The sequence below is a fragment of the Strix aluco genome, chromosome 15 (assembly GCF_031877795.1).
Source record: "Strix aluco isolate bStrAlu1 chromosome 15, bStrAlu1.hap1, whole genome shotgun sequence".
Lineage (NCBI taxonomy): Eukaryota > Metazoa > Chordata > Aves > Strigiformes > Strigidae > Strix > Strix aluco.
In genome coordinates this window covers 9271064-9288178 of record NC_133945.1, presented here as the reverse complement: position 1 = coordinate 9288178, position 17115 = coordinate 9271064, and the positions used below count along the sequence as shown (strand labels likewise).

The following is a 17115-nucleotide window of genomic DNA, read 5'->3' as shown; positions in this document are numbered from 1 at the left end:
TTTATGAGCAAAGCCATCAGGGCTGAGCACTTTGTTAGGTTTCCTTCCTCAACTTCGTACCACGTTATCGGGTCTAGCAGATGAACCACCTGCTCTTGAGTAAAACTTGCATGGTGGACCTGATTTAGGAAATAATTTATGAAATAGGAGCGGGGCTTTTTATAAACTGACAAGAAAACTTATTTAATCTCCCTTGACTTTTTAGTAATCCCCTCTTCAGTCACAGTCTCTCTAATTACCTGCTGTTGGACCATTTTTCTCAGAAATCTCTCCAAACCATGTCTGGTTTATTTCCCTCAGCAAATAGTCTGCTTTTAGCTAATTTTATAAAATACTCTATGTGTTTGCTGAGTGAATTTTTCAGCTGCCCTCTGGCAGTGATGAGCTGACTCAAAACATTAGGGTTTCTGTTTTGAACATGTATCATCTGCAACTGGCTAATATTTCTCTCCTAGATTGTCACAATGACTTCATGTTCTTTTCCTGCAAATCTGCTGTTTTAATTGCTTTGTCAGAGTCCCCTCAGGTCACCTTGGTGGCTATGCCATTAACCCTGGGCTTATCTATCAATTACAGATTTTAAAGTGGCCATATACATATTTTTCTATCATACAAAGTAAGTTATGGAAAACTTGCCTCCATGCAACTCTTCAGCATTAGAGGAGTGAGGTCTTAACATACCCTATATTGAAAAACCTTCACATATTTCCTGCTTTGGCCTTCAGTGAACAAAAGAAAGATAATAGTGTTGGAATTAAACTTCTAGTGTCCGATCAAGGGCTGTTCTGTGCCCTGTGTCCTAAACCTCATCTAGTTTCTTGGTCTATCAGAAGTTGAGCATTTCTAGTCTGAGGTCCTTCTCATCCTGAAGAAGGGTTGAAATTGCCATTCCCTGCAATGATTTCTTGGATGTTAGCAGCAAGGAAAAGTAATTCTCTTAAAGGGGAAAAAAGAAGCAATTATCTCTTTTGGGAATGTGAATATTCATGATGGTGGTACAGGTCTCATTTATCATCCCTTTCACACAGTATGTGGTAGCAAATGAGAAGGAGACAAAGTGTAAGTGCTTGCTAGAGTATGAATTACTATTTATTAATCTCTGCTTTTGTATACCACAAAGAGAGAAGTACACTTCTGTGCTGAAATGTCTTTGTAGTTTTAAATATTTATTTCCGTCCAGGTGTGTTTCTTAGGCACTTGTTATGTCTGCCTTGAGGGATTTAAATCTGCAAGCACCATCTGTTGCTGTTCAGTGTGGACACATATGGCTAAAGAATATGATATTAGTGGAGATAGGTGTACTGTATCGCGGCTGCAGCTCATGCTACTCAATCTCTGTCTGAACAGAAAGTGCCCATTTCCTTCGTGCTGACTGATTACTATTTTGTGTCAATCTAAGAGAATAATCAACTAAACCCAAATCATAAGCAATAAAATCAGTTTGTGCTTTAAGAAACATGAAAAAGGAAGTGTTCCCTCTCCTCCAAAAGTCTTCTGAAGCTTGTACACTAAGAAAAAGAGACTGAGCTGTAAAGTCTTTCTTAGTCATGTAGCCTCTGTCCTCAAATGAACTGTTAATTCAGCCCTTCTGAATGTATGGGGAAAGAAGATTAGCAAATGCACACCCTGAAAATATCATTAATATATACCAGGAGTGTTTATTTAGCTCCCAGAAAACTAGTTACACAAAGATAAGTTTGCTGTGAGCTCCCCCTCAGCCATCCCTGCTACATTGCTCCCTGTGTGACTCTCATCTTCTGGAAGAAGCTGAAGCCACAGCCCATCTCTGAGCTCTTCCCCACAAGGCCTGGTGATAAATGAAGTGGGGACTGGGACTTCTGTGAGCCATGTCACAAGATGTTTCACTCTCTTTCCTTTGGTAATTTCCTGTGCCAGCTTAATCACAAAACCACTTTTCCAACCAGCTTGCTTAGGACGTAATGATAAATTGTAGTGGACGTTTAATGTTTATCTTAATTTAATGTTTCATTCAAAATTAAGTAACACACTCCTGTAGTCCCTGGGTAAATGGCCATATCTTAAACACCCACTCCACACTTCTCAAATGACAGGCTTATTCTGCCATTTGTCTTGCAGGCCAGCTGCTCTCCTACTGTGTTTCCAGGTCCCCCTCTTCCCTAAAGTTGTTTATCCAAAATTTTGCAGTGCTGTGTTCAAGATCTGCTTCCCCTGGGCCCATACATACTCTTTCCTGTGCCTGATGTTTCTTCTAGCCCAAAAGTGACCATGTCTTAGCTGTCTGTGCATCAGAAATCTGGAGCCTGGCTGGTGCATGCCCAGCTCTAAGTGAGAATATAGTCAGCCTAAACTCCTCTTAATCAAGTCATCTTGAGCAAGTGATTTAATGAAGTTAAGATCTGAATCACACCCTGAGGTGTCATTCCATGTTTACTACAAAAAGAGCCTGGGGTCACCATGCTGCTAATTTGGTTAGGCGTTTAAAGTCAAATGAGACGAGACAAGACTTTGAGTCTCAGGTTTAGCCTTAGGAAACATCAACCCTTCTAGCCTAGAGAGAGTTGGGCAGATGAGTGTCTTCCACTTGTGTTGTCTCATTATCTGTGTGTTTTTCTTACCACTCTTTAGCACTTTCAGCAACCTTTTTGGGGGGAGCTAACTCAACAGGGTGTAGCCATCGTAAGCATGTAAACAAAAGCCTTCACAGTTTTAACAGAAAAATAATAAAACTATTGTCTCGCTCTCCATATGTTCCTCAATCTTTCAGCAGAAACCCAAATCTGGGACATATTTATTGTTCTGGCTTAAAGCCAGAGTGTCTATTTACTTTTCTGAGTGGCTAAGGAGTTGCGGTTTTTAAATAACTGTAAGCCTTCAGTAGCATGATCCATTACAACCAGAAATTACTGTTTTTAAATTAAGCATGTGAAGTACCCTTGTGGCTTTCTGCTCTGGCCGGAGCAGATTAGCAGTGGTGCTGGCTGAGGAAGGGTTACTCTCAGCTTTCCTGGGGAGGAGCAGGAGGTTGAATGGGTAGAAAACTGGTCCTCCTTGTTTTTCCTTCGCTCTGAGATCCTTGTCCTCCTTAGGAACCAGGATGATAAAGAGCAGATATCAGGCTCAAGTATAATGGCTGAAGGGCTCTTATCACTTAATACAGAGCAGCATTTAAGAGATGCAGCAGAATTTAGTTTTCTTATTGCACCATGCAGCCTCTGACTTGCAGCCAATGAGTACAAATTAAATGTTTTTCCACAAATTGCCTTTGTGTAGAGAAATTACACGTTTTAATTGAGCTGCTGTTTTATTTTTGTTTTTTAATGTGTCATTTTGTATTTCCATGGGGTTTCTGCAGGCATTTTCACTACATTTTCTGCTTGGGTGCTTCCAAAAAAATCCTTATTATAGGAAGGAAAGATTCTACCCATGACAGGATAAGCCTGAATCCGCGAGTAAATCAAGCTGTTCTGTAGCCTAAGAATACATATGGTAATTTTGATTAGTAGCTCTATATGGATAGTGTCAATGTCTTCTGCTTCCTTGAGTATGAAAAATTCCATGTTAAATCATATCTCCCATGTGTTTTACTGTTTATATGTATTACTGCTGTCACATTGCTAGGACATCATCATAAGAAGGGGAAAAAAGTGAGAGGGGAAATTTATTGACCAACTTGTCTCAATCAAAAACAGTATGAAAATTGGCTTTTTTCCACATTTAGCAACATTTCCATTAGCTGTTCTAAGCATCAGCCTTGGGACTTTCAGCATAAATTATTTTTTTTCCAAATAGGATAAAATTGTGAAGAATTCAGACATGTCTTTCATTTATTTAATTGTACAATAGCTGCTGGTACTTTTATATCTATCATCATATGAGTCTGATCTCGTGTGCCTTTAACTGTCTGTAAGACTCTAGTTGAATGAAATGTAGATTGATTTTTCTGTGCTGTTTTTTCTCCCTTTCTCTTAACAGTGAGCTCCCTCATTCCCCTCAGAATCTTCTGGCCACTCTAAATTCCTCATACAGCCGCAGTGTGATGCTCTCCTGGGTGCGCCCCTTTGATGGAAACAGCCCTGTTCTATACTACATGGTGGAGCTCTCTGAGAACAGTGAGTAAAGTCAAATCTGTTTCAACCTCATGTTCTTCTTAATTATTCAGCCTTCTTTCAGACTCATCTTTTACTGGAGCTACTAACAAAATGTTACTATTTGTTAAATGAGAGACTGTGTGCACGAAGGGGAAGCCCTGGGTTTTGCACACAACTATTCTCACGTTGGAAGAGTTAAACAATGAAAAGAGGCCTGAGAAGGTGGAATTGTTATACAGGAAAGCTTTAGTTCCACCTCCAGCATTGTCAGAGAGACTTGAGGCACAACAACTCATTCCTCAGTGCTTCTATTCAACATCCATAAAATAGCAGTAGTCATATTTTATTTCTTCCCATTGTTGTCTTTTGTTCTGGTTTTACAGATATCTTGATGCATTCAGAGCCCCAATTTCACCTGAAAAATGCAGGCAGGATGATAATATAAGGAACTGATGGTCTGTCAGAGGAACAAACTTGGGTGTCAATAGGAGTTACTATATGGAGTATCTAATAGGAGTTATCTGTATATGGGTTCATATATTTTCTCTGCTTTCCCTAGGTTATCATTTTACGCCCTTCTTTTAAGTAGGTGGTTGAGGATGCTTAACTGTAAGATGCCCAAATATCTTCATGGGTTACAAACCTGCTCATTGTGAATTGCCACTTCTCACAGTTTTTTCACGCTGTATGTCTGGTCCTTTGTGGCTCTCAGTCTGCAAGGTTATTCAGGGACATTGCTAATGCCTCTTTAGGAGTTGATGGAAAGATGAGGTTATATGGAAATCGGTCACCTTGGCAATACTTTCTAATCGCTATCACCCTAGGAGCTGGAAATCCAAGCCTAACAATTGATTCTTGATGAAAAAATTAAGAGCATCGCTTTTTCTGACAAGTGGAAATTAGCCACTGCATAACTGAATGTGAAACAGTCCTGATTTCTGATTATCTAGCGAGTAGCGTTTTGTTTCGCCACACAGAGAGCTTGAGATGAAACTTGAGCTTCAGATCACATATAACCCTTTTGCTTTGCAGGCTGGAGTGCATAACATTTCAGATGTGGAGGTCCCAGAACTGGTGATCTTGGCATCTGTTAAGCAAAGTGCAGTTTTCTAATCCTAGCAGAAATCCCAAGTCGAGCCCAGGACTGTTGTCCTTAAAACAGTTCTTTTTGAGCAAAGACTCTTGATCTTTTTGTAACAAATGACTGAGAAAACTCAGCGTTCTTCACTCACCTCCCCTCTCTATGTTTTTATCACCACCTTCTTTTTTATTTTTACTCTTCTCTCCTTCCCCTCCTGTTGACTACAGGCCAGTAACTGCCTTTTTGCTTTTCCTTACCCGTTCTTTCACCTGAGAACGTTATCCTTGTGTTTCATGTTTCCCCGTGGCTTTGACAATGACAAGCTAATGAAGTCCCAGTCTGGGAACATGATGCAAAGGTACTAGAGCTGTATTTACATAGAGACAGCGCAGAGCTGGCAGAACGTATGCACTTGGGTCCTGTGCTGGGCTGCATTGATTGGGAAGAGTCACTAAAAGAAAAGGCAGTGCACTCGGTGCCAGGAGAATTCTGAAAGGTCTTAAAGTGCCTTTCTAGCAAGGATGCTTTGCAGTTGTTCTAGCATAGGAATAGGGTAAATGTGCCATCGTTTTGAAAATGCTATAATTCATTCACTGAAATTTGTAGAAGACTCAGCAAAAATCAACAGCAGCTCTCCAGAAATCATGCAGACAGTCCCTCAGAACTCCACAGGATCCTGTGAACCCTTGCTCACTCTGTGATAGATCCAATAATTTTGGCTGATGGCATTGCAATCTACCACTGAGCCTTATTATCACAAATCATAGGTATATGTACTTCAGCAAGCTAGCAGGTGCAAAAACCAAACACAGACCAAGTTTGTTGTGAATTGAGCATCTTAACTCCCAGAAATATTCTACATCTTGCTGTCCTTTCAGTTTTCATCTTAATCTTTAATTTGCTTTTATGTACAATGTCTCAATGGCTACTCACAGAAGTAGGACAGGGAGGAATCTAAACCCTTGAATATTCCACTGCTGCTGTGTTCTCTCCTTTCATATATTATTGCTCAGCTTTAGAGATGCCAATTGAACAGTAGAACGATGTCAACAGTGACTGTGGTTGGAAAGCTGACTTTAATGTCTGTATATTGTCACTGTCTTGTTTTGGTTTTTATTTTCTTGAAGTGTTTGTTTTTCAGAGTTATTTTGATCTCAGTAGTGTTAATATTTAGTTTCTCCAGACCTCCTACTCCTTTGGAAAACACCATCTTTCCTTTGTTCCCACCCATCCCAAGTGATGTTTGTGAACGAACTGACATTTGATCTCGTGTAGGTATAGTTTTGTCTGCTACAACTGTGCAGAATCTCTCTTTGCTTTTCAAAGAAAATTTTCTTTCAGGTTTTCTGTTGGTCCTGTTTGTGCTGCAGAAAGAGCAGCTGTCAAGGAGTCAGTGTCTGCCCTCCGTGAGCTCATCTGCTTGCATCTGCAGCTCTCTCACTGTCAGCAGCAGTGCAATATACTTAATATCCTAATCCCTGTTTGCTTTCATACATATAAAGGTTAGGGAGGGACATCAGAATTGTGATTTCTTTTCCAGTTAGCAAAGCTGCAGCAGAGACTTTGTTCTTAGTTCTGTGGAGTTTTAATACATGGGTTGCGCTTTGCAGTCACAGGTGCCAAAACGTAGCCTAGTTTAGTTCATTTTTTTAGCTGTTTTGCTTTGAATAATTTTCTAATAGCTTTAGGATCCATTGTACGTTTTGAAGCAGGTACCATAAATGAATACATAATAACAGTATCTGTTTCAGAGAAATAGCTGAAGAGGGTTCAAAATAATGAGCGTAAATTTCAGGGGACTAATTACTAGCTGCATTAGGGAGAGGCGTGTCACTCCACCTGGCATGGATTAGAACTTCTTTTCATTAATATCAATTCTGTAAAGAGATATAAAAACTTTATTTTAATTAGAGGAAAAAACAGTGGCAGATCGTGCACATAAATTGCTGGAAATATGAACGACTAGTCACCTAATTTTTAAAATGAATGTATTTGGCACAATGCAATAATTCTCAAATTACAAGTATTCACAGTAGACCATGTCTGTGGGTGACTTGAGGCATATGGCCTTAAACATTTGGGGGCAAATTTATAATCTAATTTGAAAAACACAGTTCCAGGGAAACACAGTCATTAAGTATTCCTGCCCACACAGCCAGAAAAGTGAACCTTAATTTGAAATAGGATTTTTGAATAAATAGTACCATGCATTGCTGTCACTTGCTCTAGTACAATTTTTGGATGTTTCATGACCTGTTTAGCCCCGTTGCAATATACCTAGGAATTCCAATGAAGTATCTTCATGGATTTAGAAGGAAAGGGGTTATGCTTATTTTATTCCAAAGAGGCTTAGATTTCAGGGGTTAATCAAAAAATATTCTGAATGGTCTTTTAACTGAAGAAATTAATTAATACTTAAAGAATTCTGCTGAGTACAATTAAGATAAAAGCCCATTTTTGTTTTATTGTATTCTGGGATATCTATGTTGTGTGATGTAATGGTATAACTCAGATTAATCACATAGTGCCAATAAGGAGATAATAAAAGCTCCTATGAAAAGCATCTATACATGCTTAAGTTAAAGCCTCTGAATTGTCATCCTGAATTTGGTAGTAATATTCAAATGATAAAAATTGAACACATTGATAAATCTTTGCAATAATCAAAGTAAAACTGTGTTGTTTGTTATGACTGTGACTCAGATCTATATACAATAGTGTTAAAAGACACTTTTTCTCAGGCCATTGGTAGACCTTGTTGAAATCCTACCAAACAAAAGATGAACCATTCAATTGTTATTTGAACTTTTTTTTCAATATCATATTATCACAAAGATTTGAAAGATGAATTCAGTAAACTCCAGCAGTACAGCAAATTCCAATACTACCATCTATGTGAAACCCCCCGGAGAAGGAAGGACATGAAACGTACTCCAAACCTGCAAAAATCAGTTTTCTGCAACAGATCTAATCTGTAATATCAAATTAGAAATTATTTTTGAGGAATTTGCAATTAATGCATGAATTGTAAGGTAGATAGGGAAATATAGAAGAAATGCCTCTTGGTGAGTAACCATTTTTATTAAATGCATCACAGGTGCATCCAAAAATTCTTGGCAGAACAAAAGTAATTTCTAAAAAACCCAAATCACATTGTAAACTAGAGAGTAGCCTGTAAGATTCTTTGTTTCCAATAAATTTACTTGGAGAGGTAATCAGAGTTAATTCAAAATACCTAATATCCTTAAGACGGTAGACAGCTAAACATGGAAGTTTTTCAGACAGTGGCAATTACAGTGGAAGAGCAAGCAAGCAAAGCCCAGAGTACATTCTGGGCAGCTTAAGTTAAATGAAGGATTAGCACAGTCTGTTCAATCTAACAGAGGCTTATTTAATAGTATGACCTGGCAAGTCTTTTGTCACCATGGAGCTTCTCCAGACTTCTTGGGACAGGAGAGTGACAGTCATCCCTGGAGAAGAGAGTCAGTGCTGAAAATTTTATGGCATGTTTTCGATGTCAGAATTGCTCTTCTATACAGTAAAACAAGCTTCTGTACAATTCTGGGGTTTATTGCGTGTTTAAGGAGGGAGAACAGCCTTTCGAAATGTTTAGTTTATTGATTGTCAAAAAAAAGACTTGACATTTAAATTTTAAAGATACTCTGCACACTCACTGTATCCACTGCTCCATGAGCGAACAAATCCTCCCCAAACCACTTTCCTTTAGGAATCAGAGTGCCCAGGAGATGAATAGGCTTTGTTTATATTAGTTTTCAGTTTAATCTCTCTTCCTGCCAGATCTTTTATCTTCCACCAGGAGAGGAAAAAGAATTAATAAAGTATTCTACAGATGCAGCATATAAACAGAGCAAAGCCCCAAGGTGCTGAAGAGATTAATAGGCCCTGTTGTTGAATCAAACTGCTCACTACATTGAGCTGCTTGGGTTAAGCACTCTCAGGTGGTGTTTACACTAGCAGTAAACAAACAAAATGCTCTAGGAAATGGACCACTACCCAAGTAGCTCATACAAGGGTATTTCACTCTTGTTGGTGTCTGCTCTTCCATTTTCCTCAGGAAGATGCTTCAGGCAATGTATTGTCAGCCATACCTTCACTTCAGCTTACCTTGATTTGTTGTTGTGCTCTCTGGCTGTAACAAGGTGAAGAGTTGTTTGTGAAGTCTCAAGAGAAGGTTGATAAAATTCAGAAGGAACTAAGGTGCAAAAAACTCCTAACCAATGCTTTTCTAGATAGGTGTGCTTCCTCTAAGGTTTTTCTAAAAGAAGTTCAACATTCAGCTAAGATGAATTGCCATCAAGATCTTGCAGCTGAAGTGACTGCCGGTAAATCATCAACAACTGGCGAGGACAGAACTTGACTGCTGTGGAAATGTCCCTCTCCAGCATTCCCAGTATTCTGTTGTCAGTTTTCCTGTTAAAAAGACTTTGTTCTCGGAAAGCTGTTACTGGAATAAATATATTTTGAGTAATTCAAAGATGCAGTGTTCATAGCCCAACTGGCATCACACCCTAGAGGACTTAAACTTGCTAAGGAATCTGCCAAAAAAGCACTAAATTAGTGGTTTACATCTTGGTGTGAAGTTTAGCAGCCTTCCACATTTGGGACATCTCATCTTCATTTTCAGGCAGACGTCTAGGTGACCTGCCAGGAGCCACAGTGCACTTCTGATGAGCAACATACACAGATATGTTGCCAAAATCTACAGCTAGCTCCTCAGTAATTTCCAGAAGTGTTAGTAATTTTGAGCAGGGAGCATGAAAACAGCTGGTATTATTTAAAAACTGAACAAATCTTTAAATTGGCTGATTCCATTGCTGTACTGTTGCAACACAGACCAAATGTCACCTCGCCCTGACTATTTCAGTCATGACTTCAGGGAGAATATGTGACACCAGGCTATGAAGAAAAGAAGTCAGGTTATTTAATTTTCAACCCGTTTCATTTCTGACCTCTTTGAAAACTTGAAAATGTAATTTGGGCATCAGAGGAGCTCGGTATGTCAAGTATGTGAACTGACAATGAGGGTTTTATAGTGCTGCCAGGACTGTTTATACCAGGGAATCTTCCTAGGAAATGATTAGACCGAATGCCATATACTATCTCTAGAAAAAAAATTGCAGACATGTAGAATCCGCAGCAGAAGCTTTCTCAGGTCTTACAGCAAAGGGCTGATTTGGCAGAGACAGTCACGCTTCTACACCTGCTTGCAAGCTGGGTAGGAAGATATTCCAAACTGACTGTGAATTTCATTACAGTCCTTCCACCAGAGCCACTCATGGGTGTGGTGTTGTAATGGCCTGCCAAACAGATGGGTTGTGAAATACACAGCCCATCTGTCTTTATCATGCTTGTTTCCTCTTTTATTAAAATGTTAATGAATATAGTTTTTATTTATTATGCCATGACATGTGCAGCATCACTTTCCAGTAGACAAATGTGCAATCTGCATAACCGTGTGGGCTGACAGGAAGGTTTCTTTGGCTGAAAAGAAACTTCTTCCCAAAGTTCCTCTGAGGAAAACAAGCACAAAGAGCTCTGAGCAGTCAGAGGCGTTTTCTCACTTCTGCAGGGCTTTTAACAAGCACTTCCATCTTTTTTCACATGTAAATTATTCCAACAGATTCTCCCTGGAAGGTTCACCTATCAAATCTTGACCCAAAGATGACCGGTGTCACTGTGAGCGGTCTAACTCCAGCCCGAACCTACCAGTTTAGGGTGTGTGCGGTTAACCAGGTGGGAAAGGGCCAGTACAGCTCTGAGACCAGCAGGTACAGTAAAAAAAAATATCTGTGTACTAAAGGTACAATAACCTAGAAGTACTGGGAGGAAAAAACTGCTGATTGTTTGTGAATGAATAAAATAAAGTTATCTTTTGCACAATAATTGGGGAACAGAGCAGTTAGCATTACCCAGGCCTCTGGAGAGTGCTCTGCAGCTGTCAGTAATTGGTGATAATGGCAATTAGGAGATGCGGGATATCAGTACACAATGGGAGAGGTGCCCTCGTATTTTCAGAGTATCAGTTGAGCAGAATCTTGGAAATATTTTTTTGCTCTTGTTCTAAGCCACAACAGTCAGCCCGGGAAGGAGTACAGCATTCACCCAATCATTGCAATGTCACTTCTGGAGTTCACCCAGATGCGACATAGAAGGATGGCTTCATCAAATTTATTTTCAAATGCATCCCCCTTCTTCTATGAACCAAAGCTAGCTGTGAGCTTGAATTGCAGAACAGCTGAACTCTAAACAGCTTTTTCAAAATGTAGGAGTTTGATATGAAAAATATTGAAAGAGCTGAAAGAAACAATTTGGAAGGAGTCACAGACACTGGACCTGAGCTCTAACTCATTCAGGCTTGTAATCTTTTTAAAGAGTTGTAGCAGCCTGGGTGATTCAGAGAGAATAAGGTTACCTCAGCTGTCTGTCTTGTTGCTTGGTTAACTGATTTCCTATTATGTTGATTTGTTGTAACTATTTCATGCATGTCTTCAGCAGTTGGATCAGCGTTATATTTCTTTCTAGTCATCAGACTTTGATAAAAGAAACTGGTTCACATGGAGTGGATACATGAAATAGAAATGTCATCTATCATTTATTTTAACACCCACATCCATCATATTCTTTTGTACTTAGGTTGATGCTACCTGAGGAGCCCCCCAGCGCTCCACCTAAAAATATAGTGGCCAGTGGGCGCACCAATCAGTCTATCATGGTCCAGTGGCAACCTCCTCCCGAGAGCGAACATAATGGAGTTCTTCATGGGTACATCCTAAGGTAAGTGATTTCCTAACCTGGAAAGTCTTGGAGACAGCTCCATGTGTGCATGAGGGAATTCAGAATGGTGTGACTTAAGAGTGTATTAAAAACTATTTCTAATTCCATTAAATATATTAGTTATTATTCACAAATGCTGTGGCTGCCCTGGTTTATTACAGATGAGAAAACACCTCTGTTCAAGTGGCCACAGGGGTGCAGGCGCTTAAATTCTAGCCTGTCTATACTAGAGAGTGAGTGAGATGAGGTCTCTGTTAGCTACTCGGAATGGACTGCTGAAGTAGACTAGCTCCCTGTAGAGACTTTCAACATCCTGATAGCTTTTTTCCATTTTCAAAGTGAAGTAAAGCACCAAGTGCTAAAGGTGTTCACATGGGAAGTTGCTACAGTTCAGCCTATGCATTGCAAGTGTATATTTGCTTATTACAATCTCAGCCTCCTACTAGAAAGGTTAATTAAATTTATCAAAGACACAAGAGGGCTCCTGCACTATGGAAGAGCAAGAATAGAATCAGTAAACTTCAGTTTTGTGCCAAACAAAATGGAGACAGGGAATGACCAGTCAGACGCTTCATGGCAGATCTTGATTTGGTTTTGAGTCTCAGTCAGTTCAGTAAGATTCTTTCAGCCCCATCTGTATTTATTAACGAGAATCAGATTCAGGCAGGTAACTGGGAATCCTGAATACATCCAGTCTTTCTCCTTACAGAGGATTTATTGTGTTGGAAAGGGTGTTGTCACATTGAGAAACTTTGCAGAGCATTTCCTTTTTGTAATTTTTTGAGACTCAGTTATTCACTCCCACCCAATTCAGCTACAGCTTCCTTGCTGATTTGGCATCCTACATATTCCTGCACTGCTAGCAGACAGCTAGGGCTGTAACTTTAGTAAGGGAGGCACTATCTAAATCAGAGTTCTTGTAGGAAACTCCCAAGCATTGCACACCACTGACATATTTCCAAGTGATGGTTACAATCTATTGTAGGCAGGCTGCTGACATTTTTAATACAGTGTCCTCCGGACCTGCTAAAAGATAACTAAATTCTGCAGTTTAAATGCCAACATCCTGTTCATGCTGCGCTCCTACTTTTGCTGGCATGGATGGAAATGCTTTTGTGATGTTAAGAGTGTTGGTGAGCTCCCAAAATAGTGCTGGAAAGTTCCTTTTCTCTACAGGCAGAGCTGAAGTCTGTTAATCTCCCTGTCACCTGCACAGAGCCTATTACGGTGGTGAGCCTCTCGTGCAAGTGCCTGCAGTTTTAAGAGCTGGACTCAGTTTGAAAGCTGTGCCAGTCATCAGTGACAGGTGGGAAAAGGTGTTTTAACTTCTGTCTATAGCTAGAATCTTGTCATGAGATTTGGGCACCTAATTTGCACAAGACACAAGTGTTGCTTGTACAGTTCTTCAAACTGATCTACTTGATGATAGATTTAATCCCTTAGCCATTCCCAATGAGTCTTACCCATTCTCAGCATTAAGCCTCTTGAGAAAGCAATCCCATATTCTCTTACTTAGGGCAATCCATTCTGTTTTCTCCATATAGTGTTTTCGATAACGTTTAACTTTAGTAATTTCTACAACATCTATCAGCATAATTGATCCCTGTCCTCACTGTAACATTTCTTTCCATTGTAATAGAGGGTGATCGTACTCATTATGCTCAATCTGTGAACATTTGTGAGATCTGCATGCTTTGTCTTGACTACAGAGCAGAGAAACCATTTCTTAGACAGGAATTTAAGATTATCATATAAAAGCACAACTGACCCAGGTAATAAAACAGGCTGTTCTTCCAAGACAAACTGTATGGTCACAGCAATGTGCACTGAAGAAAAGTTTTCCTGCACTGATTTCTGTAGAATTAGGGTATAACAAAATGAAAACCACTATGCATCTCAGAGAGGCAGTGCTCAAGACATGCTAGATACTAAACTGATGGAACACCTGATCTTTAAAAGTGAAGGTGCACTGCACAAGTCATATGGACTATGCATCAAAACCCATAGTGAGAAAAATCATGAAGACATGACATTTCTGAACTGGCTTCCTTCCTCTGCCCTTTTTCTCACTGGCAGTATTGCATTTAGAGGACTGCCATGCTAACAGCACAATAGATTAAATCACAGGAGCACTCTACATCTTGTCTGCTAGGTGTGAGACAAAACATTGCTGCACAAAGAATTGACTTTGCCAGGAAGCATACACCCTTCACAGGAGACTAAAGAAAGAACAAGGTAGATATTGCATAAAGTAGAGACAGATCAAGACATTCAGTAAACTCAGCTGAGGGCTGATATGTCTTTATTTCTGTTTGTGTTTCATAAATGGAATCACACCAGTGTAGCATTACAAATATTAAATATGCCAAAATATGGTCAGTCACGCAGCTCCTCTGCAGAAAACAGAGGGGTTATCAGTGATTAAGAACCGATCTCTTTCTAAGAAGATTTTAGAACAAAATCTATGGCTGAAATACACGAAGTTGTCTAGTCATAGAAATTGCACCAATTTAACTTAGATGAATTTAAAATCGGACTGTAAGATGTCAATGAAATTGTTCTGTGTCAGTAAGCTTTTGGTGATTACTGTGAAGCAAAAGATGAATAAGAGCATATAAACGCTGTGTGTTGAATAAAAATATAAATGTTTCCGTGTTTGTCTTTTTCATGGAATAGTAATACCTTCTGCCCCTTACTTGGCCTCTGTTTTTCTGATTTTTTTGTGAATTAGCATATTGTAAGCATCCATTGTATCATTTTCCTAAAGGAAGGAAAACAAACAGTATTATTCACATTCACAGATTTGCAAGGTTTGTTTGTTTTCTATAATTTGGTTCTTCTCCATAGTTTCTTGGCCTGAAGAGACACATCAAAGTGGCTCTGTTTTTTGCAGTACAGTTTTTACATGGGAAAATATATTCAGTGTTTCAGCTTCCCATGTCTCAGCAGAAAGTTTGTCAGGATGTTTACTGCTCATCCATATTTGGTACAGCCCTTCTTCTGGAATCCCAATGCTTAACCAACCCTTCAGCCTCAACTGTATTCCATCCTTATTTTAATTATTCTGTGAAGTAAATGGTGGTGGAAGCCAGACATGTCAATGCCTGAAACTAGAAAATCAGAGCCCTCTCAGATCTTCCTTTTCAGATTTCAGAGGAGAAGGAAAAAAACATTTCTCAAGCTGATTTACAGCAGCACCCTGATAAAAATCACATCTGGACTGTTTTTTCTACTAAATCACAGCTTTTACTAGACAAGCCACATTTAAAAAGCTGTAATTTTTCTGCAACCGTAAAACAGGATAAAATACCCGTTTTGTTTAGCTCTGAGCATGTAATCTCAGTGAGATCAGATTATAAATACTATAGCAGTCAAGCACGATATGGTCTTATCAGGAGTTAGTCTGTTCTTTCTGATTATTTTGCATTATACTTTGTATAATTCTGCTGTAAAAGTTTGCATATTGCCTCATCGCAAAGGAAGCTATTTTGCTAGTCAGGATATTTGCTATAATTGATACCATCTAATTAACTAGCAAATTTTTCTTCCCATATGGTAGGTATCGCCTGGCTGGCCTCCCTGGAGAATACCAGTATAAGAACATCACCAGTGCAGAAATTAACTACTGCTTGGTGAAAGACCTGATCATTTGGACCCAGTATGAAATCCAGGTGGCATCTTACAATGGAGCTGGGCTAGGAGCCTTCAGCAGACCTGTGACAGAGTACACTTTACAAGGAGGTGAGCAAATGGAACCAATATATCCTTTATAGTCACAGTTTATAGCACAGTTTCTGAAGGAGAGAAGGCACTGTGTGATAGTCCCACCTACCACCTTGTAAAATGAATGGTCATTTCAGTCAAATTTGATAGACAGCTTGGGGTAGGAAACACAGACTTCAGATGCCTAAGCAGAGACAAGATGAGACTCTGTTACTATCTCTGTTGTAGAAAAAGCTGTGAGTGAATTCAAAAATTATCTATTTTTGTTGACCCTCCTGATGGCATGTTACCATACTTGCAGGTCAGAGTCGGCCACAGCATAAGTAATAAATAGAAATGCTGAAGAGAGCTGGGGTCCTGTGGACTGGATTTATAGGATGTGTGACAGGCAGGGGCTGAGGTTACCCTGCCAAGAGAGTAGGAGAGAATATGGCATGGAATTGAGTTTATTGTGGTCAGGAGATGCAATATGCTGCATATGCAATATAGGAGACAAAAGCTGAGTAAACCAGCTGCATTAGTTCTGATAATCACAGAATACCTTGTTTTAGAAATATGGAGTAAATTGTAAGGAAACTGTAAGGAGAGAAATACAGCCTGTGGAGAGTGTTTTGAGCATTTCAGGAATGGTGCAGACATTTGCAAAGAGGAAGATAAAATGATCTTTAAAGCCCTGATTTTTATTCTACAGCTCCTCCACACCTTTCTGGTAAGTGCTTTAAGAAGAGTATAAATTACATCAACAAAAGGATATGTAATTACTTTTTACAACCAATGTAAGGCATGTTTACACCTCTAGATTGGTATAAAAATCCATAGGATAATTAGGTACCAGGCCCTTAAAGCTTTCATATATTCCCATAATTGCAGGGTTGTGCTGGATTCTGAGCACTGGACAGTAAATGGTCTCTACTTTATTGGTCATTAAACAATTAAACTATCTTTAAAACTTGCAGATTTACAGTACACCGGTTAATTTACAATCGGTGAAGAATATGTAGTTGTTTGTTAATTGTTACTAGGAGTACATTATAACATGATTAGATATGGTTTGAGGTGTAAGGAGATCTTTAAGAAAAGATTATTCATATGCAACACTAATTAACCACAATAATTAAAGGTGGAAACTATCTATATTTTATCTTAGGGCATGTAGAGTCTCACAGTTTAGAGGAGTCTAGGCACACTCAACCTCTTTGTAGAAGTATTTATAGCAGACCTTGAAATGTTTTTCTTAAAGTCTTCTCCTTGCAGCCAGGATTAATGTTTTGCATCCCACTAAAGACCAGATCTCTGCTGAGAATTGGTTTGCACACAGAATTTGAATCTCTTTGGTGAATACGGGTGTAATTAATTACTTTGTTTATTTGCACATTTTAAGCTATCATAGCACCTTAACCTTCCATCTATTAAGACTGAGGTTTGGGCTTCACACTCTTTTTCTTA

The 17115-nt window shown here is 39.2% G+C and overlaps 1 protein-coding gene across 3 annotated transcripts in view; it reads left to right on the top strand.

Annotated features, from left to right (window-relative positions):
• Positions 1-17115, top strand: part of SDK1 (sidekick cell adhesion molecule 1) — a 416682-nt gene that overhangs the window by 283061 nt on the left and 116506 nt on the right. For all 3 annotated transcript variants that reach the window (XM_074840972.1, XM_074840973.1, XM_074840971.1), the window contains exons 14-17: positions 3955-4091; positions 10793-10940; positions 11806-11946; positions 15506-15687. In XM_074840972.1, coding sequence (XP_074697073.1) covers positions 3955-4091; positions 10793-10940; positions 11806-11946; positions 15506-15687 — 608 coding nt within the window. The remainder of the gene's footprint in view (positions 1-3954; positions 4092-10792; positions 10941-11805; positions 11947-15505; positions 15688-17115) is intronic.